Consider the following 24,089-nt stretch of genomic DNA (forward strand, 5'->3'; position numbering starts at 1 on the left):
CTCTAAGCCATTTCTCTAAATGACTAATGATTTTTAATAAGAGTTGTGACTTTTTAATAAAGTCTTTAGGTAGACAATAATATGTATGTCAAAATAGATTAAGCAATCACAATTATAGTTTATTTTTTAATTGTTTTTAAATAAAAATTATTAGTTGTAAGGTTATCATTTGTTAGTCTCTCATAAAATGTAGTATGTGTTGCAGATGAAGCAAGGCTTTCAAAATGTCGGGAAGAAGCTGGTGGAAAATGGAGGCGACAGAGGCATCGAAAAGACCCTCCTGACTACTCAGCTCATTTTCCACGAATAGGGTAAGCTTTTTTTTTTTTTTTTTAAAGGTCTTTCATTTAAATGAACATCCAAAATAACAATTGTTAAGAAGTAAATAATGCCAATTTCCTTTGAAATTAAACCGTTTCTTTATGTTCGCAGATGTGGATAGGTATATATCCTTAATGTTGTTTTTAGTTTGTTGTGTACCTATGTTTTATAACTGATATTAATAATAAAGGACTTTTGCTTTAGTGATAGAATGTTTTTTAATCCTTAGAATTGAAGCAAAAGTTCATATTGATAAAATTCCATCACAAACTGAAACTCTCCATATCATTAATGATTGTTAGCAACCATAAATCTTATAAAATTGATGTATCTTATACTATACAGTGTTTGATACATAGTTATTTTAAATTTAAAGTAATTGTTAATGGCTTTTTAGCAGGGAACCTATAGACTTGTCAACCAGGAAGTTACGAGGTTCACCCCCATCTTACTCTCAAACAATTGCTAACCAAAAACAGGCCAGAACAACTGTCATTACTACAAATACTTCAAATCGAACAGGTAATTAAATTGTTTTATTACTCTTAATTTTAATTGATTTATAATTATTTTGGATTTAGAATTGGAAATTATTTGAATACGCTTCTCAGGCCTCTATTTAATTTTAATAAAATATATATGAAAAGTCCAGTTGTTGTCTTTAAATATGATAAGGTGTATCAAATAATTAGTGACTATTATTTTTTACTTCTTTATTATGTTTTTAGAAAATTAGACTTCTCTTTATGATTTAAAATGAAGTAAATTAAAGACTATGACTCCATTTTAAAATATATATAATATTAGTGATTGAAGATTCTTTGCAATCATAAAATTTCTTATTTTTGTTTAATTTTAATTTTAACCTTATTAAACAGATATTTGTAAAATTGTACATCCAGAAACATTAATTGATTAAATATTTTCAATTTGGTTCAATTTTTCATCTAAACGTTTACTTTCTTTTATATTTTATTATTTAATAGTATTTTATTTCTGTCAAGTTTAATTTAGGATAGGAACATTTAAACAATCAGGCTGAGAATTTTTCAAGTTACTGAATGTATTTTATGTCTTAAAGTCAACAGTTATTATATTTGTACCAGATGGCTTAGAAACATGTTTTAAAACAATAAATTATATCTCAAGGGCTTACTATAACCCTACAAATTTACTATAAATCGAAAAAGAGTATATTTAATTATCTTAAACATAATTTTAATTAATTTCCGGTTTTAATTCTTAGTTACAGATTGTGGTGGAGTTTGCGACCCAATGATTGATGAACATTTCAGGAGATCGCTTGGCAAAGATTACCTAAGCTCTGCAGAAGAAGGTGACACCAGTGATTCTTTTGAAAAAACAGATACTTCTTCACTTTCTGGTAATTGTTTTATGATTTTGTAATTGATATACATCATCACTAATGCAAAAATTGTTATGCAATTGCACAATTAGTCGCATTTATTTATTTTTTGTTTATTAACAATTATCTTTCAAACCATTTGCTTTTTTACAATTGTTGCCTATTTTATTTTTCAAATGTTGATCAATGCCTATGTTTAAATAAATTTTTAATTATTCAGACTTATTTATCTTCGCTTAATTTGTGACACATTGTAACTCAGATATATTGTTCCATTTTAAAAATAAATAAAAATTAATGTTTCATTCTAGAGTCATCTCAACAGAATTCTCAAAGTGAGAAACAGTAAAAAAAAAATAGTAGTGGAAAGGTTATGGTCCCATGAAATGAATCTTGGAACTCTCATTCTAGATCAACGCTTCTCAAACTTTTTAAAATTTCCTACATAGAAGTCCCTTTAGAAATTGTTTAGTAGCTCGTGGACCCTTTAATTAAAAAGAAAAATTTATTGAATAAAAAAATTTTTTTTTGCACAAAATTATGTATTCAGAAAATATTATTTGTTATGTAATTGTTAAATTTAAGTAACAATTTTAATGGGGTTGATGCATGTGCTTGCCTAAACTAGTTCTTCTATGTTTGGCCTGTGCAACTCTCATTTCATTTGTGCGTATAATGTATTTCGAGATTTTGTCTTGATAATAAGTAGTGTAGAAAAAGCCGACTCACAGTAATAGCTGGTTGCAAATAGAATCAGGACTCTTAGGACTCGCCACCTTGCCACTTGTAACTATGAATTCATTTTTTACGGTCCTTTCAAAACCACCTCACTTTGACTCTAGACCCAACTTTGAGAACCGCTGGCCTAGGATACAGCAGTATAGCAATCTGCTTATGGTTGCTTCTTGCCTTTGTAAGAAAGTAATTTCATTTTTTTTTAGTATAAAATAAAACTCAACTTTTTCTTTAAGAAAAAAAATTAATCAGTCAAATATCTTCCATTCTGTTTGATGACCTTTTGCCATATTTCTGGTAACTTCATGATCCTCATAAAATATCTGATCATTATAAGCGAAAAATTGAATCAAGTATGATTTGAGGTCATTATTATTAATGAAATTTTTACCTTTTAAAAGTTTTTTTAAATATGAAATAAATGATTGATTAGAGCTATGTGAAGAATGTGATGTGTCTTTTCAACCGAGCTCCAATAATTTTGTACATGTTGCTAATAATGTGTGAGGCCTCACATTGCTGTGGTGGAACATAATCACCTTGTGCCCAAGAATAATTTTTGTGAGAAAGAGAAGGACAAGTTGTGTCTAATAATTATGAAAGGTTTAAAAGAAATTTTTTGTTGTCATGTAACTAAGTTGTGAACTTTTATATTGTAATTAAAAGTGAAACATTAAACTACTATTTTCTACACTTGAATTTGTTGTGACTAAAATCAATATTCATATTATATCATTTCTTGAACATAGGTTATACAAAATTATCTTTATATCGTAGCATAATGTTGTTTAATGGGTTTATTTATGTTATTTAAATTTATTCAGAAAAGTACATCCAATATGGTCCGATCAGATGACAATATCTATCAGTCAGTGCCAAAATAACATACAGAAATGACAAACATGAATGAAATTTGAGTTAATAACACTTATTGTTTTCAAAGTTCGATGCTTAAGATTTGCAAGTTTTGATAACTGACTATGAAGTGCTGGTACCGTTGCATTTGTTCCCATATCTTAACACATTGACTGCTGATTAGCTAGTTTGAATTCTTTTCTAGTATGCTCACTACGAGTTATCTCATATTTTTACAAGGGGGTAACTTCTAGTGGTGGTCCCAGGAAAGTTCACTAACTATGAGTCATCTCTTAGTTGGCAGTCAACGTGTTATATTGATTCAAAAAATGCTTTTTATACCATTATTAAGGCTTCTCTGTTAAGTACAAAAAATAATGTAATAAAAAATAGTAACATGCAACGTTGTTTCAGTTGATTGTTCTCTTTAGGAGAAAAAATCATATCATGACTGAATTTCTATATTTTGTTTGTTATTATAATTTGTTTCTATAATTTGTATATTTCTATGTTGTTATTTGTTTTGAAGTATTTGTGATTTACTTAACATTAAAAATCACCTCAAAATAATTAATAAAAAATATCTCCTATTATTTTGAGTTTTTTTTTCTTAAAAATTTGTTGTTTATAATTTGAATTTTAATGTCGAAGAGTGATGCTATTTTATCCTGTGTGAAAAAAATAACATCTAACTATTTTTAATTAACACACTAAGCTGACATATTAACTCCTGAAAAATCATACATAAATAAAACCATGAAAAAAAAATGATATTTTTATATTTAATACTTAGTCATTGTTTAAAAATATTTTAAAACAAGTTTTGTTCTCCTATTCATACTAATCTTTATTTCTCTTTTCCTCCATACAGTCTTAAGTAAATGCTATCCTCTGTTCAATCTTTTGTTTCTATTATCCTTATTTATTGGATGAGTTAGTGAATGTGGCAAAATAGGTTGATAGGCTTGTTCCAATAAAATTTTTTGTTATCAACAAGCTGGCCAATTCATGAGCAGTACAATCTTTCTATTCCAAAACCTAAAAACAGCATGGGCTTTCCAGTTTGATGATAGCCTAAACTTATGTTGGGATAAGCCTGTAATCAATTGCTTTTTCTCCTAATATTGCCCAAAATTTTTCAAATATATTAAATTTATTGAATTTTTTGATGGTTATTCTACACATTTAATTTATATCCAACTTTTTCAGTTGATGACCATTTCGCAAAAGCTCTTGGAATCACAGAAGACCATTGGAGGAAGTTACAGAATGAAACTGAAGGAAAGAAGCCTGACAGTGAAGAAATAAGGAGGTCTTAGACTTTACACAGTACCATATTCACTTTTAGCTCAGAGATTTAGATGTACACTTTTTTTTTCCTAACCAATGGCGTATTACCATGGCTACACACTCCATCCAATATCTGTTTGTCAAGTGTTTATAGGTGTCAAGATTAAGTAGGTCCAATGCACTCTGAATCCATTTCATTTTTGAAACAAAATCAAGGTTGTTGAAAATCAGAAAATTTCTAGTACTATTAGGTATCATAAAAAAATTGCATTCTTAAAAGTGATTTGGAAAAACGTTTTGATTGCTTAACCTTCGAGAAGGCTTACTTTTTTAAGTTTCAAGTAATTTTTTTTCTGGGATTTTTTAAAGAGTACATCATTCTTTATTTTTATTGTATATTTTTCTTAAATTAAGGAGAATTATTTATTTTTTAAAAAAATGAAAAAAATTATATCCTTGCATCAGGGAAAAAAAAAGCACATTGTTTAAGTAATGTAATAACTATTACAAATGAATTGTTCTAATGATAGAAGAATTTTTTTTTTTTTCAATGATGATAAATAGAATTAGAATTTTTTTTGTTCAATAGAATCAATGGTTACATTGGTAAAAAAATTATAATAAGTGCTGTAGTTTATTTTTTAATACAATGAAAATGTATCTTAAATTTCATGTGGACTATCAAATTTATTCTTATAATGAAATTGTTTATAATACATTAATATTCTTTTCTAAAGAGAGAAAAATATTTCCTTTTTAAGTAATGCTGGCCAAACAGGTTTCTGTGTAATAGCATAAGACAAATCAATCTGTAATAATAATTAAATAATGAAACCTTTTCAAACAATAAAGATGGTAGCAGTGATAATATTTTCTCTTTGATGGATAAAATTGTCCTCTAATTTAGAAATTTAGGCAATCTTGGAGGAGGGTGTGATACTCATTAATGGCTGTTATAATTTAACTCCATTTTTTTTTATACATAATAATATTATGTTTTCTACAGACAATAGGAACGTACAAAATTCAATTGACTTCTGAATCAATTGCTACGCATCGCATTCTCTTACTGATTGCCCCACTCTATGGATCGTAATTCTGTTTCTATAAATAGGTTAAATATTTTTTCAACATTTATGGTTATTTAAGAGTGATTTTCTTTTGAGATCCCATTTTTGACCAGTGCAGCATTGATTAAGTTTTAGTATGGGTTTTTTATTTTTTCCTTGTTAAGACATAGTGGTTTGCTCTTCTTGAACTTAAAACTCCTTACTTTTTAGGGAAAAAAGTTGAAACCTAAATTTATTCCTTTTATCCCGTGGTGTGAGTGGAGTGAACCTAATTTTTATAAATGCCCGATCGAAGGTTAACATAACAATTAACAATTGTTAATCGAAGATTAACAATAAAAGCAATTCTGTTTAATTGCATATAATATTGATAATGTTTAAAAAAAAAAAAAAAGAAGTAACAAAGATATACCATTAATTAGAAAAACCATTCGATGTTTAGAAATATTTGAAATTCCAATTGTATTTTTAAAAACAAACTTTTATCTGTCTCTCTTTATTAGTAATTAATGTATGTTTACTTAATGGAATAAATATAAATCAAATTAAAGAGTGAATTAATTAGATTAGTCATTGTATTGTGCAATAAAATTTCTTTTATTACTTATTTCTATAGAAAGCATTGAAAAGACTAAAATTAATTGTTTTATATCATATTTCTTAAATAAAATAATGTTAAAATTTTTCAATTTTTTTTAACAGTTAAAAAAAACAAAATTTTGGGTTTTCATTCAAAATATGACTACTTCTGGTTTTTAGTCCAACTACATAACATTATTTTATGGTCTTATAAACATTTCATAATTTACTTATATATTAGGCCTTGTAAAGTATTGACAATATTGTAAATTGTACGGTTATATTGACATTGTGTTCTGACTGTACTATGCACTTTTATGTTTTCAATAATTAAACAATACATAAATGGATACTCATTAAACTTATCAGGATCATTTTTATTGTCTGTTATTTTTGTATTTTAATTATTTACCATTGTATCACTCTGAATGTTGTAGTTCTATATATTTCTTTGCACTACTAAATACCTAGAATTAAGAAATTTATACCAGTGTATTTAATAGAATTGTATGTGTAAACTTATGTAAGACTTTATGTAGGTTTAAATTGGAGAATTTGTTAAACAAAGCTCAGGGTTATGTTTTCTCTTTAGAGGACTTATTTTAAATAATTTACAGGAAAAAAAAATTAGTTTTGAAAAAGAATTTTCATTAAATCTTATAATGATTAAATCCTGATAAATAGTTGAATTTATATAAAACTTAGTTTAGTGAATTAAAGTATTTTTTAAACTTATTTACTATATATAAATTATTGATTCTTAATCTGCAGCCTTTTAGGGCTGGAGTGTCATGTTTTGGAAATACGTCTTTGTTCTTAGCTGATAAAATCAGATTATTTTCATGATGATTATATACGTACATATGTAGATTATTTATTATAGTTAGGAACATGTAAATGAACACAATCTTATTTTTATTTAATTTTCTTTTCTTTTTTTTTCATAAAAATAATATAAGGAGCTTTATTTTTATTTGAATCTACATTTTCTATTGTTTATAATGTATATATAGTGTTATAAAATTGTTTTGTTAAATATAAATGTACGCTGTTTTTGTTTTTAGTAATGTTTTATTTCTGGAATAACCACTATAATGATTAACAACCATTTCATGTTAATACTATTCTGTGATGGTATTTCAATTCTGCTGTAAAAACTTTCAATATTGATACTCTTAAAGTTAAATTATTATGGAATGGGTGTGGAGGTAGTTATCTTTTAATACCTATGGTAGTCCCCAGCAGTGTAGGGACAAGACACTGCTCCTCTATCCCAATATTTTAAGTACGGAAGTTCCCTCAATATATTTTGTTGTCATTTACTTGAAAATAATTCATAAAAGAGTTGAATAAATGAAGGAAAATTTTCTTACAGGTGAATTAATATAAACTTCTTTCTTTCTTGGACTAAAATTTGGACTTTCCAGCTGAATGCAAAACTGTACAAACAGTACAGTATTTGTATCATTTGAAAAACGGTTGACTGGACTAATTCTCCAGGATTCCATGCTGTTCATCATTCCAATGTTGTGTTATCGCCCAGTGTCAATGAGAAAGTATATCAGTGCTTATTTGCACACTGACACTGAACCTATCATTACTATCAGTTTAGTTTAGTTTAATGAATGAATAATATAATACAACAGTCATTGTTATAGATAAATAACAAATTGTGAATATATTAGTTTGTAAGGTTGTTGTTATGAGGTTATAAGTTGTGACAGGTAAGTGTCATGTGGTCGAACATGCACATGTAGTTGATAGAACTACCACCTATAAAGCAAATCCTGACTGTACGACTATTCCATCAGAAAAGAAAATGTGATTGTATGCACTTATAATTATAATGGTAGTGGTTGCATTAACTTTCATTATCACTCACCCTCGATGTTTTCTGTTTCAGTCTATACACATTCTTTTTCTAACCCATTCCCCTCATTTTAATTACTGTGGTGCTATTTATTTTAAAAAAGGACATCATTACCTAAATTATCTAATTATTCAAGTACATTTTTCATTTTACTGGACTTCTACTGTTGCAATGGAGATGGATTTTGGAGCTCACAGGATTAGTCGTAGTGCTTTATTCTGGGTTATTGTGAGCTTGGCTATGATTATGATGCCTCTATGAGCACTTTCTCCACCATATTCCACTGAAGGTCGCGCATACATTTTATACATAATGGTGAAGACATTGATATTCCCTATTACTCTTCTGAGCAATCACATTCGTTTCTCATTCTGACATGCTTTGAAGAATGTTTTTGTCAACACTAAGGTATCTTATGCAGTCCGCCTTGGTCATATAAATGACCCTGAGCCTTAACAATAACTCGTGAGGTCAGGTTAACAAAAACAGGAGCTAACTCACTATCTTTGAAACATTCATATTGATTTTAGTTTTCTCTGTCCATTGATAAATTTTGCTCAAAACTCTGTCAAGGCAGTCTTTGAGTGCTTGATTATTACTACTGATGGTGCACACTATTTGGTTGTTAACATACAACTGGACATTTATACAAGGTATTTTCTTGACTCCATTCCTAAAATCATTAACCATGATGTTGAAGAGGGTTGGGTTTAAACCAGAAACCATGTGGTGCCTGATGGCACAGGGATGTAGTAATAATGGCACAGAATTAACACTTAATGAATCTTTCATATGAACAGATTGCTTCGAGTAATCTTCTTCTTCTTCCTATACCTTTTTCACCCATTTTTAGAGGAAATGTGGAATCTAGGCTTATTACATGGTAGATTGTAGGTAAACAGGATCTTATATTCCCAGGTCCCCATCTCCACAATTTTGAATCGGTTTAATGTCATTTCCTTAACAACTCTAGTGAATTTAGATGTCAAACTTATTGGATAACTGGCCCTGTCTTTAATATGGTAAAAATATCAGTGTAGTGATCTACAGTCTTCATGAGTTACAGAATTTAGCCTGGGTAAGTCATCATTTCAATAAAGGATGCAGAGGTTTTGACCTTGAAAAGGCTGTTGGAAGACCTAGCCCTGATGGGTTTTATCTTGTTGCTAGCCATTAAGCGTCTTTAATACGATTTAAGGTGGCCAATTGGCAGTAGTGCATACTTCAGTATTTTTTATATTTGTGATAATACTATCCAGCTTTATAGTATTATGATGTTAAGTGGTATAAAGGTGGACAAGTATGATTCACTTTCAAAATATATGGTATGCATGTACCCTACAGCACAATACCCTAGCTGTGATGGTTAATTTTCAGACTGCATTTGATCAAGTTTGAAGGGGACACCTCTAAAAAAGGGAAAGAAAGGTACAGGAAGATTCGAACCTGTCCATTCATATGGGTCAATTCTGTGAATAGAACATCTTGGTGCTATCAGAAACCAGGCATTTTAAATCCAATCCTTTTCAATATCATAGTCAATGATATTGGGTATGGCATTAACAAACCACCAGTGACTAGTGGGCTAGGTAGACTGGGACTGGAACTGCTTGGAAACAGAAAGAAAGATTGAGATTTGTTGAGAAAAATTATAGTTATTTAGAATAATTATAAGAATGATAGAAAGGCATAGTTATAGCCGGAAGAAAGAGTTCTAGGCTGTAATCATTAGCAGAGCTGCAGCAAGGCCCTCCTGGACCCTTGGCGAGTTTGATAATCTGTGCCCTCCAATATCTGGGGAGAGAGGGGGGTTCTGAGCAATTTTACTAGAATTTTGGTAAAACTATTTATTCTTTTAATATAAAAACACTGTTATAATATGAGAAAAGCTAAACCTCAATTTGAAAATGAACTGAGTGTTGGAATTTCAAGGAGTTATATAACCATGTTTGCAGAAGATTGATCTACTCTGATTAATTTAGTACCCTCTTTAGCGGGGTACACCTCGTCACTGCCTGCCCTGATCATTAGTTGTTGATTTGGGAACTGAGGAAAGCTGGTCATCAGGAAAAAAAAATGCATGAATATAAATTTTCAAAACTAAAGTAAGTTCTGAAAACAAATGAAAGCAAGGAGATATTTACATTAGTATGATAGATAGATGTTAAAATAGGTCCTGGGTCTATCAGTCATAACAGGATAGTAATGACTAGATTAAGAGTTTTCTAAGGATCTTCCACTTACCTTTGAATTATTTTCCACTCAATTCCTAGAATTAGGAGATTGGAAGAGAGAGAATTATGAATGAGTGGTTCTTTGTTTGGAAGGTAAAGTCTTTGAAAATTTTCGAAGGACTTAGCAAACCCAAACAGTTGAAGCAACCACAAAAAATTGTGATGAATTTCTCAGCTTCTTCAGTCAATTATTTCAAGAAAATAAGTCAACAGTCGCTTGAGTGACTTTATGTGACTGTTTTTGTGAAAATGGACAAAATCGAGAACCGAGTTGTAATTAAATATTTGTTTTTGAAAGGCAATACGCCTACGCAAATCAAAGATAAATTTGATTCTGTGTATGGGGACGCTGCATTATCATTTACCACGGTGAAATTTTGGGCAGCTGAATTGAAACGTGGCTGTAAGAGCTTGGGAGACGATGAACGTTTCGGACGTCCAAAAACTGCAACTACCGACGAAAACATCGCAAAGTTCACCAAATGGTGCTAGACGACCGCCAAATTAAAGTGAGAGAGATTGCAAAGTTTATGATCATGTCAAAAGAACGTGTTTGTTACATATTAAATCAACATTTAGATATGGGAAAGCTGTCTACACGTTGGGTGCCGCGTTCGCTAACGTTAGACCAAAAATGTGTTGGAATGAACATTTCCAACGCTCTGTTGGCGCAGTGTAGGCACAATAAATCCGAGTTTTGGCTCCGATTAATTACTCTAGATAAAACTTGGATACACCATTATACGCTCGAAATAAAAATACAGTCCAAACAGTGGACTGGAAAGGAGGAACCGAATCCAAAAAAAGCAAAAACTGTTTCCTCGGCTGTGATAGCGACTGCTTTTTGGGATAGTCATGGAGTTATTTTAACCGACCATTTTCAAAAAAGTAAAACCATTACAGGAGCATACTACGCATCATTACTTGACAAGCTGAAGGCAGAACTTGAGGAAAAACGGCCACATTTGCAGAAAAAGAAAATCCTGTTTCACGAAGACAACGCACCGTCTCACACCTCAGCGTTTGCCATGGCGAAAATCCACAAATTACGGTGTGAACTGCTTGACCACCCACCTTACTCACGAGGTCTAGCTCCAGGCGACTTGTTTTTATTCCCTCATCTAAAAATTTCGCTCGTAAGAGACAATCACCTTCGTAAACTATTATTTAGCAGAGAAAAACGCCGAGTACCTTTTGGACGGGTTACAGAGATGGGTGCATCGCTTAGAGAAGTGTGTTGAGTTACTATGTTCAAAAAAAAAATTCAAAAAAATGTCTTGTATTTTTGTTTTGTCGGAAACCTTTCAGACCATCCACGTACTTTTCTTTAGAAGGCGAGTAGGGTTATGGCACCGCTTCCCCTCTCCCTGGTGGTTTAAGAATTAAAAAATTAGTTTCCAAAGAGCTGAAATCTGGAACGTCTTATTAGATATGTAAGAATAGAGGTGTATAATTGATCGATGCCATCATAGAGGTGACCGTTGATTCTGAAGCTAGAAGCTTGTATTCTTACTATAAAATAGTAACAAGCAAATTCTTGCTATAAAGGTAATTACTGTATTTATTGATCTCAGTAGATATGACAGGATCAGACCATTGATGATAATTTGAATATAACCATAAAAAAATAGTGAAATCATTTGATATCAAAAAGAACCATAAATAGCTTTAAAAAAGAACTAAATAAAGCTGCAAGGAACGTTAAGAAATGTTTGGAGTACCATCACTTTCGCAATTTTGTGGTCTGGTTGTCATTTATAGGAAGTATAGAAAAAAGATAACTAGAGAAGGACTTAAATTCAAAATTGGTATAGTAGCCTGGTACTCAACTGTTACCTTTAATTACTAAAATGGGGTGTTTCGAGACAACTGACACACCCATTTAAAGCAACAGTTTTGAGAATTTTTATATGAAACTTGTCCAAGCGGTCTTATAGTTGGATGAATGAAGTTCATTATGGTAGTGTAGTTGACTCAGTAACCTCTTCCAGTTCTTCTCCAGCGTACGTAACTCTGAAATTTCCAAAGGAAAAGGATGTTTTTATTAAGGGATTCTAAAAAAAAAAAATTATTTTATATAAGCGATTTTAAAGATACGCCGTGTCGTGAATAGCCAGCCATCTGAGGCGTAAATATCCAAAAACTGTAACAAAACTTTACAGTTTTTGACGATTTGCGCACAACCGGTACAGGAATAAGAACATACGTAAAGAAAAATCGTTTGAGAGTTCAATTTCGCGCAAGAACCCGTCATCATAAGTTGAGTATCCTCAAATTTGAAGTGACTCAAATGCTTTTCGTTATGAACCTTAGTGCTTTATCAATAACCTGCAATTTATTTAAAACCTTGGGTCTGGTAAAGAGTGGAAAAAGATTGAACTAATTTGTACATTTACACAAATTTTTATTTATTATGCTGTGATGATGCTGAGGGTATTTAATTAATGAAAGTTAATAGATTTGAAACTTAATAAAAATAACAATACAGGTTATTAGAGATTTTTAAATTGATTTGGGTTATCGAACTGTATGAAATTGTTGGTAGGAACTTACCTGTTTAAATATTTCGTAATTTAAAACAGACCAAATAAATCATTCCCTGAATGCAATACAAAAAGTTTGTAACACTGAATTAGTTTAGAAATGACGTCAGTTGAATCAGTCCGATACTGTAAATGTGTGACAGGGGGGAATCACGTTGAGTGCTCATGGAGGTTTTACTAGTCTTTTCAGACATTAATTTTTTAAATTTTAATAATTAGTCAAAAATGTTTCTTGGTATTTGCCTCAACTGTTCGGTTTATCGATGACTTCTGCTTAGAAAGTGTAGAATTGCTTAGAATACAAGTTCCTTTTTAATTTATTGTAAGTTTAAAAATTATTTGTTTATTTACATTTGAAAAATAAATTGTAAGAATGTTACTAATCATTTTATTTATAACTTATTTATATGACCTTAATAAAAGTGTAGTTTTGTGTTTATGATGACTAACAAGTTAGCTATTTTTATTGTGTTACAAATTTAGAAATTTGTCAAGATAATTCATTTACATTTTGAGACATATTATTTCGGTTTTCATCATTATTTTAAAGATAGAGTAGCTAATTAATGGATTTTAATTGTTGGACGTTTATAAATAATCATAGATAGAGGAAGTAATGGGTTGTGCTCCACAGTTAAAAATAGAAACACACTGTGTGGGTAGTTGATATAAGTTGACACTTATTAATTTTGAAGCTATTCACCGGATTTTACTGCTTACATATTGTTTATTCTCCCTTATGATTAGTAATAAGATTTTCTAGAAATTATTTAATTTATCTCAACTTATCTGTGAATGATTACTTTAATGATAACAGTAGAGAGTCAAGGTGGGCTATTTTTACTTTTTTCTGTTATGTCCTCTTGTAACTTCACTTTCAACAGATTATTATAAAATGTAAGACATATTAATAAATGGTTAGTGGTTAGAAAGTTTTTTTGAATACCTTAGTATTAATGTGATGTTTATCATAATTATATTTTCTTACTTCCCAACTTATTGTAATTTGATATTTCCTAATTGTTATACTAACACAGTGTTTTTTAATTGTCATAACACTTTTTTTGTACTTTTCTGATTCTATTAATTAAAGGTTGTGGAGCCATTATTGATATTTAATTTTTATTTTTGTTTAAAAAAATATAATTGTACGGAGTTAACTTTTGGCTTGTGTCATATTTTTGAGCAGTATCCTGATCGTTAAGACAAATTGGTATATTTGTAATAAAATATGTTTGTTTTATTGTCCTTGCAACTGCACGACTTGTCTTATCTGAAAATGATAGTTACCCTTTTATTAAAACAAATTATTAACTGTGGGCTGATTTGGTTAAGTACGAGGCATATGGTCCCACATACCAAATTAAAGTTGAACAATTCAATGTAAGAGAGAGGATATGGCCTTTTATTATTTACTTGTTAATATTAAACATTACAAACTGACTGAATATTTTAAATTTATTTACTAAAAAGAGAAACAGTGTTTTTAACATTGATAACAAACAATATCAACTAATTTTTTATTATTATTTTCTCTGTTTGTTTTTAACACTGTTTTCTTCTGTACCTTATTTTTTTTTTTTTTTTTTTATGTCTTTTTAGAATGAAAAATGTGTTTAACATATTTTTTTTCACGTTTTGTGTTGTAACATCTTTCCTAGAATTTTAACTTTCTACATCTATCTAAAATCTTTGTTAACATTGAATTAAGTCTTTGAATTACTAAATTTTATATTATAGTTATTGCATCAGATTTCATATATGTATAGTTGACTTTGATATTTTAGTACGTACCAATAGTTTGTTTTTCAGATCATTATTAAAAATAGTAGCAGATCGTAATGAAATAGTTATTGCATCATATTCCATATATGTATAGTTAACTTTGAGGTTTAGCACATCACAAGAGTTTCTATGTATCCTTCAGTTTAAGATTTTACTCTTAGTTTTAGTTCCATATATGAATGTAAATATTGTTTCTTAATATTGTGGTGTATGATATATTTGTTCAAAAAGTTGTAATGCTTTCATTTGATTATGTATGCTGCCTGAGTATTCACTAGGATTTGTCAGTAATATTTACATTTTTAAGTAATATCTACCTGACATGTGAAGGTATTACCTTAGTTTGAAAACCTAAGATGTAAATAAATGGAGATTTCTTAAAAAAGTATTGGTATGTCTTCATGCAATTTAATCCCTACATTACTTCATGAATTTTAGTTTATTAACACCTCTGATATTGTAAAAAATAATTATGTATTCCATGGCACGTGAGGTGTACAATGGTGGGGTTGAAACCCTGAAATATCTTTATTAATCAAAGATATCTGTCTGATTCACCAATTAAAAATTTTATTATTAGTGAAACTTTTTATTTTCAGCTTTTAGGTTATCACACTGGTGTCTAGTGTACATGTTCTGCCTTTATGAAACTAAGCTTATCAGTTCTTGGATTCATACTATGACAGTTTATTATATATGCATCAGTGCTTTTTACCTACCTTACTGGAATGACTGTAACTTACTCGGTGTATATTAGACTGTTTTTTGTTTTTTTTATCATTTTTTTGTTAAGAGTTAATAGATTTCTCAGTTTCTGTCTTACTCTCTTAACGATTTAGTTTATCAGTAATGGCCTTATTTATTACAAATATTTTATGGGGATTGAGTTACTTTCACCAAGTAGACTATTTGAAGCAGATTTATTATGGAACATTTTTTTGCTGTTGAATAAATAAACTTATATTTTAAGATAATCAAGTTATATTATTGTAGAAGTAATTTTTATGGAAAAATATTATGTTTTTCTATTAATTCAAATTTTATTCTGTGATTACAGACAATGGTTGTACCAGAGTCTTCTATCAATAATATTATGGGGGGGTTGGAGAGTACAGGAGGTGTAACTCTCCATAATCATAGAAGAAAACTTAAGCAAAGGTAAGTAAATTTTTCGTTAACAATTGAATTTTTTATTTTAGAAAGAAAATTAGTCCTAAAATAGGTTTTGAGTAAACCAGAAAACAACTGTCTCACACTACAATTTCAGCACTTCATAATTCCAAAAAATACTGAGTTTTTTTAGTCAAATTTTTTGAAATTCTATTACAAATTTGTTAAATTTTTCATGTACTCCTCCTTTCTTAGAGGTATTCTAAAATCAACTTGGCTACACATAATATTTATGGAAGAAAATTTTTGTGAAGTATCACAAATTCAATAATTATTTTATTTAAAAGACTAAACAAGAGTTTTCTTCTTTTTATTTATTTTTTAAAATAAGGTCAGTAACTTACAACACTATCTATGAAAACATTTTAATTTCTTTTGTTGTCAATATTTTATTGTTTGTTTTCAATAATTCTTAATAAAATGACATTAATCTTTCAATTATGGATTTAGCCAGTGTTTTAATGTTCTCCATTTTAAAAATATTTATTGAAACCTGAAATATATAAAATTAATTTGGTAGAACTAGAACATTAAATCTCAACAAACTATATGAATAAATTTTGAAGTTAACTTTGTTGTATAGCAACATGATTTCTTGTGTCTTCATTCAGTTGTGCTTCTGTAGAGGAAAATTATGTTTAAATAAACCATCAACATATATATGTTGCATTCAACTGTACCTTGTTTTTTACATTTGATTGTAAATTTTTTAAATGTAAAGATCCTAAAGCTTACTCTAGCATTTTTAGAACAACTTTTTGTTTAGTCTCTATTGATATAATTTTATTTTTTTAATGATTGTACCATCAGCAAAAATGGAGGGTGTTCATGATTGAACAGATACTAGTCATCCTTACAACTATTCCTTTTGAAAAAAAACATAATATCGTATGATATGCTAGTACAGCATTTTTAAAAAGTTCACTGCAGTGCTGGTACTAGTTCAGTTTATTTTAGAAATGCCACAATACTGGTCTTATTACTTTTCTATGATTAGCGATAAATTTCTCATAGATTACACCCACTTAATACAATACATTTTGGAGGAGCTGAGGTAAACACTTACCCATTTGTTCCCTTCTCCAACTACTCTTTAAATCTACCTTCAGAGAATTGATTTTGCCAAAAAATTAACCATCAATAATTGTAAACTTATTTTCTTTCTAAAATAAACTATTTAATTATTCTTATTTTTTCAAAATTTTATCTACAAATAATTAACACATGTGGTACATGTTTTGAATTGTTTTTTATAAACTTTATAATTTCAGGTTCGAAACAATTGCTAAACTAGGCCAAGGTACCTATGGCAAAGTTCAACTGGGTATTAATAAAGAGACTGGGCAAGAGGTAAATAATAAGTTTACTTTTTTATGTGTTCAATTTTTGAAAAAATAAATTTCCCCTTATAAATCACTTATAATTATTACAAAGACAAAAATTGTAATCGTATAATTTAATATGTATGTTTTTAGGTTGCTATAAAAACCATAAAAAAATGTAAAATTGAGACTGAAGCAGATTTAATTAGAATAAGAAGAGAAATTCAAATTATGTCTTCCCTAAGACATCCTTATATTATTCATATTTATGAAGGTAAATAAGCATCTAAAGATGAAGCTAGTTTAAGTGGAGTAAATAAGTTATTAAATAAATCTATATACACTAAGATTAAATATTTATAAGGAATCAAATTAAATATTCTCACCTTAATTTTTAATTTTCTGGTTGATTTTGTCAGTGTTTGAGAATCGTGACAAAATGGTGTTGGTAATGGAATATGCTGCTGGTGGAGAATTATATGATTATTTGAGTAAAAGAAAAGTCTTAGAAGAAAATGAGGCTAGAAGAATTTTTAGACAAATAGCTATGGCTGTATATTACTGTCACAAAGTAAGTTCGATTTATTTGTACTTCATTACCTATAGTATTACCTAACTAATTTTTTTGCTCATTATGTAAGGCTTTAATTTTATTTGTACTGTTTAATTATGAAATAAATTTGTATAAACTCCTTGTTTATTTTTTATAATCAGAAGTTTGTATACTTATTAAAGGTATTTACCAACTGGTAATGTAGTGAAATGCATGACAGGAATATGTTTTATTTGGTAGGGAATTAAAGGAAAATTCAGGAGTCGCCATTAGTTCTAAACTTTAATATCTTGCTTCATTTTTCATTAAGTGATCTAATAGTGGGTTAACTAATTTAGGGAATTAAAATAATGAAACAGATTTCTTTAACTGAGCAGAACTAATATATACTGTTAAGCTTTTTCAGAGTGGCGATGTAAATGAGTTATCTTCCCCCTGGTCAGTGATTCTTTTTTTTCATATTTTGTTGCTATTCATTATAACTTTTATTATTGAAGCATTGATTTTTGGATTTGTTTAATTAACTTCATTGTATTTGTATTATTCAAATTTTATAACAAGCATTGAAAAAGATCTCCAGCTGAGTGTTTGTCTTGTTTGTAGTTAAATTACGCTTTCTAAGCCTATGGAAATCTGTAGGAATGTATGTTAGTTTTTCTGATAAATTTGGTTAAAAATCTACTTTAAAATACAGAATCTTATTTAAAACCTCTCTGTTTTATGTTACATGTAGAATTTATTTTCTTTGTAATAATTAAAATCGAATTAGTTTTTTAGAGAAAAGAAAGTATAATATTTTTTCTTAATTGCTAATTCAATTTTAGATTCCATTAATTAAGAAATTTCTTGTTACTATCATTGCAAATAAATTTTCTTGAATTATTGTTGACATAACCCTTCAGCACAATTCCTATCCAGCTCCACACATCCCTATGATTCTCCTTGGTGGTCCAGAGACTTTTTGTATGAGATATATTGGTTAACCTGAGTTCATAATGGAAAGGAATAGTTTATGATGTACTACAGAATGCTGAAAAAGGACTGTGCACACCTTGTGCGAAATGCAACATCCTTTGTTTCCCGAAGTTCCAAAAAATTAAAAAAAAAATTTTTAATTTATCTTTGTTTGTCAATTTTTTTAGTTATTTAAGTTAGTGCTCTTGTGCTTATCTTTTATCCCTCAACAAGACCTGTAATACGGCTCAAAACGTTCCCTTGTAATAAATAGTTGATCTATTTTTAAACTGTTTTTCCTGACTGTCACCCAAACCATCTCCTTCATATTGAAATAACTTCAAGAAAATATGCTAACAAAGTTATTCAAAATTTTCAAAGTTTTATACTAAATTAAAATTAATCTGCTATTTAGTTTCACTAAAGGTACCTTGCATAGTCAATCAGGTCCGAAGCATAAGTGCTTGACTGCTGGGGTGCCATAACATTTCAATGCATACATCCAACAAACAAGTTACTGGACAGAATTGATAGTGTTGTAATCAACTATCACCAGTCTCCCTTTGACCGCTTATAATGACGGATTTCTACCAGAAAAAACTGAAAATATATTTATGCCTATTTTATTTTCTAAAAAGATTTATCTGTGTTTCTATTTTTTTGTTTGTTTTGTTTTGTCTACAGATTATCTTTTTTTCATATTCCTATTTCTGGATGTTTTTGTTTTTTAAATTCAACGTTATCCATTGGTTTATTGTGTTGTGAGCTGAAAAAATGTTAAATTCTTCATTTGTTTTTAGTTAAAATAAAATAACATTGAATAGCATTTAATGTTATTTTATTACTTATGTTATATTACTTACAGTTAAAAGTCATACCTAAAAGCTTATTAAGTCATTTCAGATCGTCAATACTTCATTCAGTATTGTCTCAGAAATTCACCAGAGATTATCATGGAAGTGAATGTTTTGAAAGCTGGTTCTGCAATAATTTAGGTTTTTGCTGCAAGATATAGTGTGAAATACTATATGATATTACAAATGATGCTGATGTATCGAAGACAGTGTACAATCATTGATACTGTCAATAGCTCCTCCTATTGTCATATCCTGACATGTTATGGCCATGGCCAAATGCTTATGGATTGATATTAAAATGTCTGGATATTTGATAGTGTTGCCCATCATTTCATCAGTATTATCCTCACACAATCAGTAATAAATACTGTCAATATGCTAAAATATTGACAATATGAAATAAAATATATTTTTTTCTTCTTATAAATGCAAAAGACTCATGAAATAATTTGATATATTAAAAATTTTAATTTTCTTGTTTTTTCAGCATCAGATTTGTCACAGAGATTTGAAACTTGAAAATATTTTATTAGATGAACAAGGAAATGCAAAGGTAATTGTGAATTATGATTACTATTTTTGTATTCTTTTGACAATACTAAATATAAACTGACCATACAAAATAACAGTTTGGTGTGCTCAAACCGAAAATGTACTCTGATATCTTCGATCAGATACAGAGTTTTGAGAAATTCCTTGATATTTAATGCCAGTTTTGTGGCTAAAAAATCATAAAAATCTTTCATAGTTCCTGTTGTATTATACCGATCAACTTCAAATTTTTTTAGTATTAAAAGAATGTTAAAATATTCCAAATTGCACAAAGAAAACTCAAGTTGGTTAGTTTCAATTTGAGGTATATTACAAGATATTTATGATTATTTAAATATATTTGAGTAACTTTTTTTTTTTTCCATCAGATCTAGTAAATTTATACTTCATTGATATTAGAAAGAGAGAAAACTCTTTTTTCTAACAGTACTAATATGTTTGAATTTGGTCTAATTATGTACTATATATTATGTTTCAATTTGATCGAGGTAAATATGTAAACAAATTCACAAGTGAAAATATTTCACCTTTTTGGTTTTTTTTAGAGATTTATATGCAAGAGTTTCATTTTTCAAGCTGCCGAGGAAACATACTTACATATAGTGAACAAATTTTTAAAGCACTTTAGATTTTATAGACTATTGTTGTTGTTGTTGATTTTTTGCTTAAAGGCGTAAAACCCTCTGGTCATCAACGCCTATGGGATGATAAAAGTAAAAAAAAAAAATAAAAAATAGAATAAAATAAAGTTTTATAGACTATTTATTGTAGTATTATATAATTATGTTGGTACCTTACAAGTCTTCTGATTACATTTTCCCCTCAAATGTACATTATCCCATTATTTGAAATCACTAAATGAATATATAAGAAGTTTGAATTAATTGAGAAAAAAAAAAAACAGTAAAGTAAAAATATATACTGGAAATAATAAAATTAACAACAAAATTGCTACAAAATTCAAGTTGAAACCTTTATTACTTGTACATGCTAGGACTAAATTCAAATGTTTTGGTACTGTACTGTTAGAAAAAATACTTTTTTTTTTTTATAAAGTAGATGTTCGCTAAATTTCGAGGCAATAAAAATTCATTCAAATATATTTAAAGAATCATTAATAAATTGTATTAGATCTCCAATCCAAATTGACCTTGTAGAGCCCAATTTGTGCTATCTGGACTGGTGTCACTGGACTGACATATGCAGGGAGTGATGCTGGCTGTATCGGCATCAAAAATATAGATTCGCTGAGCCTTTATTATTGTTAGGTACAATAATATTTTTGTTTTAACTTTTTAGTAACTTTTATCTTAGCAATTTTGTGGTAAGTTGTTTAAGTCTAAACTTCTTGAGAGAAATATCGTTGCTATGAAGTAGGGATGAGGATTTTTTTTTTTATGTTATTATTTTTTTCACTGTTTTGGGTGGTTGATGTAAAATAAAAATAAAGAATTTTATGACGACACCTTAAAAGAAAATTTTTTTTATATTGATTTTTTAAAAAAAAAAATTTTTTTAAAATTTTTCTCTCTTAAAACTTTGTTTTTCTATCATTTAACTTGACAATTATTTTATTTGTTATGGAAATAAATATTTGTTTACAATTTGTTTCTGTTATATTTATCATGAAAGAAGAGTAAGAGATATTACTTTTTCCCCTTTTAACGTCCATAGTAGAACTTTTGGAAAAAGGACACAATGAACAGGAACAGAGCCCACAATATGGCATTTCCTGCTCATTTCCCTACTTTGTAGCCTTGTAGCTTCTGCTCAATTTAATCCTCATGTCACTTCTTTTAATTAAAGAAGAATTCTAATTACGACTTAGGTAATTAAAATAATATAAGTCTAAGCTAGTTGTTATTTGACATAGATTTGTAAATAACAGGGTTACTTAATTTTTAAGCCTTAATACACGTTTGCGCCATCAGTTTTTTTTTTCACTTTGACAGATTGCAGATTTTGGCCTCTCAAATGTATTTGATAAAAATCGTCTGCTTAGTACCTTTTGTGGAAGCCCCTTGTATGCTTCGCCAGAAATAGTGAAAGGAATCCCATATTCTGGCCCTGAAGTTGACTGCTGGTAAATCAACATTCTTTTTTTTTTACTTTTCTTTTTTTTTTGTGTGTGTGTGTATGTGTGGTGATTTCTGGCAACACATTCAATTGATTAGAAACAATTTTCTATTGCTCTTTTTTTTTCATATACAAATTTTAAGATAGGCCAAATTAATTGCAAACTAACAAAACAGTTTGTTTTATCGTTATTTTATTCGGCAAAACAATTTTGCTGAAGATAATCCAATACATTTTGTTAACTAAAAATTATTAATTAATTTCTATTAAATATTCTTTGTGATTGGTTACTAGTGGGGTATCTCAGAACTTTTTTCCTGAGTTTTTAATAGTTTCACAAATTACATTCTTTTTTTAGAATTATTATACTTTATTCCTGAATTTTTAAGGGTTTCCCAAATACACCCCACAGATCCCAACAGTATTTGGATTGGACTGAGGGTATGATAAAATGTACCATTTCTTTGAAAACTCATAGTTGAAATTTATTTGTGATCACAATAGTTTTCTTTGCTATATATTTCGTGTATGGTCAAGTAAAAGTAAAAATATTTTATTTTCATGACTATAAAAGACAAAAATAATAGCTTGCAAATTTTAATTAATCAATATGAGCCTGTGATACTAAATATTAAGATTATCCTTGGTGATGGCGGGATTGGCCGAAACGTTGGACATGTAATATGTTTTAATGAAGAAGGTTGAGACTGTTTGAATAATTTTTGTTATTAATAAAAATACCAGTCCCGAAAAAGATAATAAAAGTATACATAAAATATAATATTTATTATCTTAATATTTGATATATTAATTTATTGTTGTACTATTTTTATTATTTTCCATTCTATTATGGTTGATGTATTTTTTTGCTTTTAGCACTGATAAAAGTTTGAAATTTAGGCCCAAATGTTGGCACCTATAAAAATCGAAACTTTCACTTATTTGTGTGTATTACTATTCCACTGCCCGCATCTCCAACCATTTTCTCTTTATATTGAATCTACAGTTAATAATAAACAACTTATCATGAAATTATTTTTTCTTCCCTTTAATTCCTAATTTTATTTTATTAGTCAAACAGAAATAAATTAAATTACATAAACTAGTTAATCCAAAAAACTTTTGAATAAGTGAGAATTTAAAATATAGAACATTTATGGTAAGCAAGGGGACCAAAATACATTGATTTTTATAAATAACTTTTTTCCCAAGTAGCAGCAATCTGTTACCATTATACGGATGGAAATTATCAATATTGTACTAAGTACATTCATTTAATGAACTTACCATCATTTGCTTGCTTTATCAAAAACCAATGAATTATTATATTATTTGTTTCATTTTTATCTCACCTGTTTTTCTTTACTTCATCATTTAATGATTGTTTTTACGACATATTAGTTGGTTTACTAATATCTTTAGTGCTAATGATAGCTGTTGAACTTTTGAATAGGTCCCTTGGAGTTTTACTCTATACATTAGTTTATGGTGCAATGCCTTTTGATGGTTCAAATTTCAAAAGACTGGTCAGACAGATTTCTGCTGGTGAATATTTTGAGCCTAAAAACCCTTCAGGTAAGTTAGCCTTCATAATTTCTTTTTCCATTATTATTTTTGTTTTTCAAAAATTTACTCAGAAGTTTAATTGTTATTACATTTTTGCTGGAACTTATTAATTTCAGAAATAGTAAAAGTTTGAATGATAGGAAAAATTGCTACAATTAGTAAAGTAAGAACTTAATTTTATAAATCTTAAGTTTTGATTGTTTTTTATCATAGTGTTATTGATGATTAATTATTTTAATTATTATTAGTGTTATTGATATCAATGTGATTGCTCCTCCTGTTAAAAACAATTAATTGCTACTTAATCAGTAAAATCTATTCTGTTTGGAGAAAACTATCTTCGGTTTTGTTTCTATGAAACTCTCACTACCCTAATTACACCAAGTTATAT

At 28.7% G+C, this 24,089-nt stretch overlaps 2 protein-coding genes across 10 annotated transcripts in view; both read left to right on the forward strand.

Annotated features, from left to right (window-relative positions):
• The window catches only part of LOC106689881 (transcription cofactor vestigial-like protein 4), a 47,942-nt gene extending 40,663 nt beyond the window's left edge, over positions 1 to 7,279 (forward strand). For 3 of the 5 annotated variants that reach the window (XM_014435078.3, XM_014435079.2, XM_014435080.3), the window contains 4 exons: positions 206 to 311; positions 719 to 843; positions 1,568 to 1,705; positions 4,487 to 7,279. In XM_014435078.3, the coding sequence (XP_014290564.1) occupies positions 206 to 311; positions 719 to 843; positions 1,568 to 1,705; positions 4,487 to 4,596 (479 nt within the window). In that variant the 3' untranslated portion in view covers positions 4,597 to 7,279. The remainder of the gene's footprint in view (positions 1 to 205; positions 312 to 718; positions 844 to 1,567; positions 1,706 to 4,486) is intronic. The other 2 variants (XM_024362262.2, XM_067046680.1) reach the window with 1 other exon arrangement.
• A 5,725-nt stretch (positions 7,280 to 13,004) lies between these two features.
• The window catches only part of Nuak1 (Nuak family kinase 1), a 33,971-nt gene continuing 22,886 nt past the window's right edge, over positions 13,005 to 24,089 (forward strand). For 3 of the 5 annotated variants that reach the window (XR_010843217.1, XM_067046681.1, XM_014435075.3), the window contains exons 1-8: positions 13,762 to 13,780; positions 15,706 to 15,806; positions 17,090 to 17,168; positions 17,294 to 17,414; positions 17,560 to 17,711; positions 19,992 to 20,057; positions 22,009 to 22,139; positions 23,586 to 23,707. Coding sequence is in view for 4 of the 5 variants with exons in the window: in XM_067046681.1 (XP_066902782.1) it covers positions 13,778 to 13,780; positions 15,706 to 15,806; positions 17,090 to 17,168; positions 17,294 to 17,414; positions 17,560 to 17,711; positions 19,992 to 20,057; positions 22,009 to 22,139; positions 23,586 to 23,707 (775 nt within the window). In the remaining variant the exon portion in view is untranslated. The other 2 variants (XM_024362257.2, XM_024362258.2) reach the window with 2 other exon arrangements.

The sequence above is a fragment of the Halyomorpha halys genome, unplaced genomic scaffold (genome assembly GCF_000696795.3).
Source record: "Halyomorpha halys isolate HHAL.00 unplaced genomic scaffold, Hhal_1.1 Scaffold1505.1, whole genome shotgun sequence".
Classification (NCBI taxonomy): domain Eukaryota; kingdom Metazoa; phylum Arthropoda; class Insecta; order Hemiptera; family Pentatomidae; genus Halyomorpha; species Halyomorpha halys.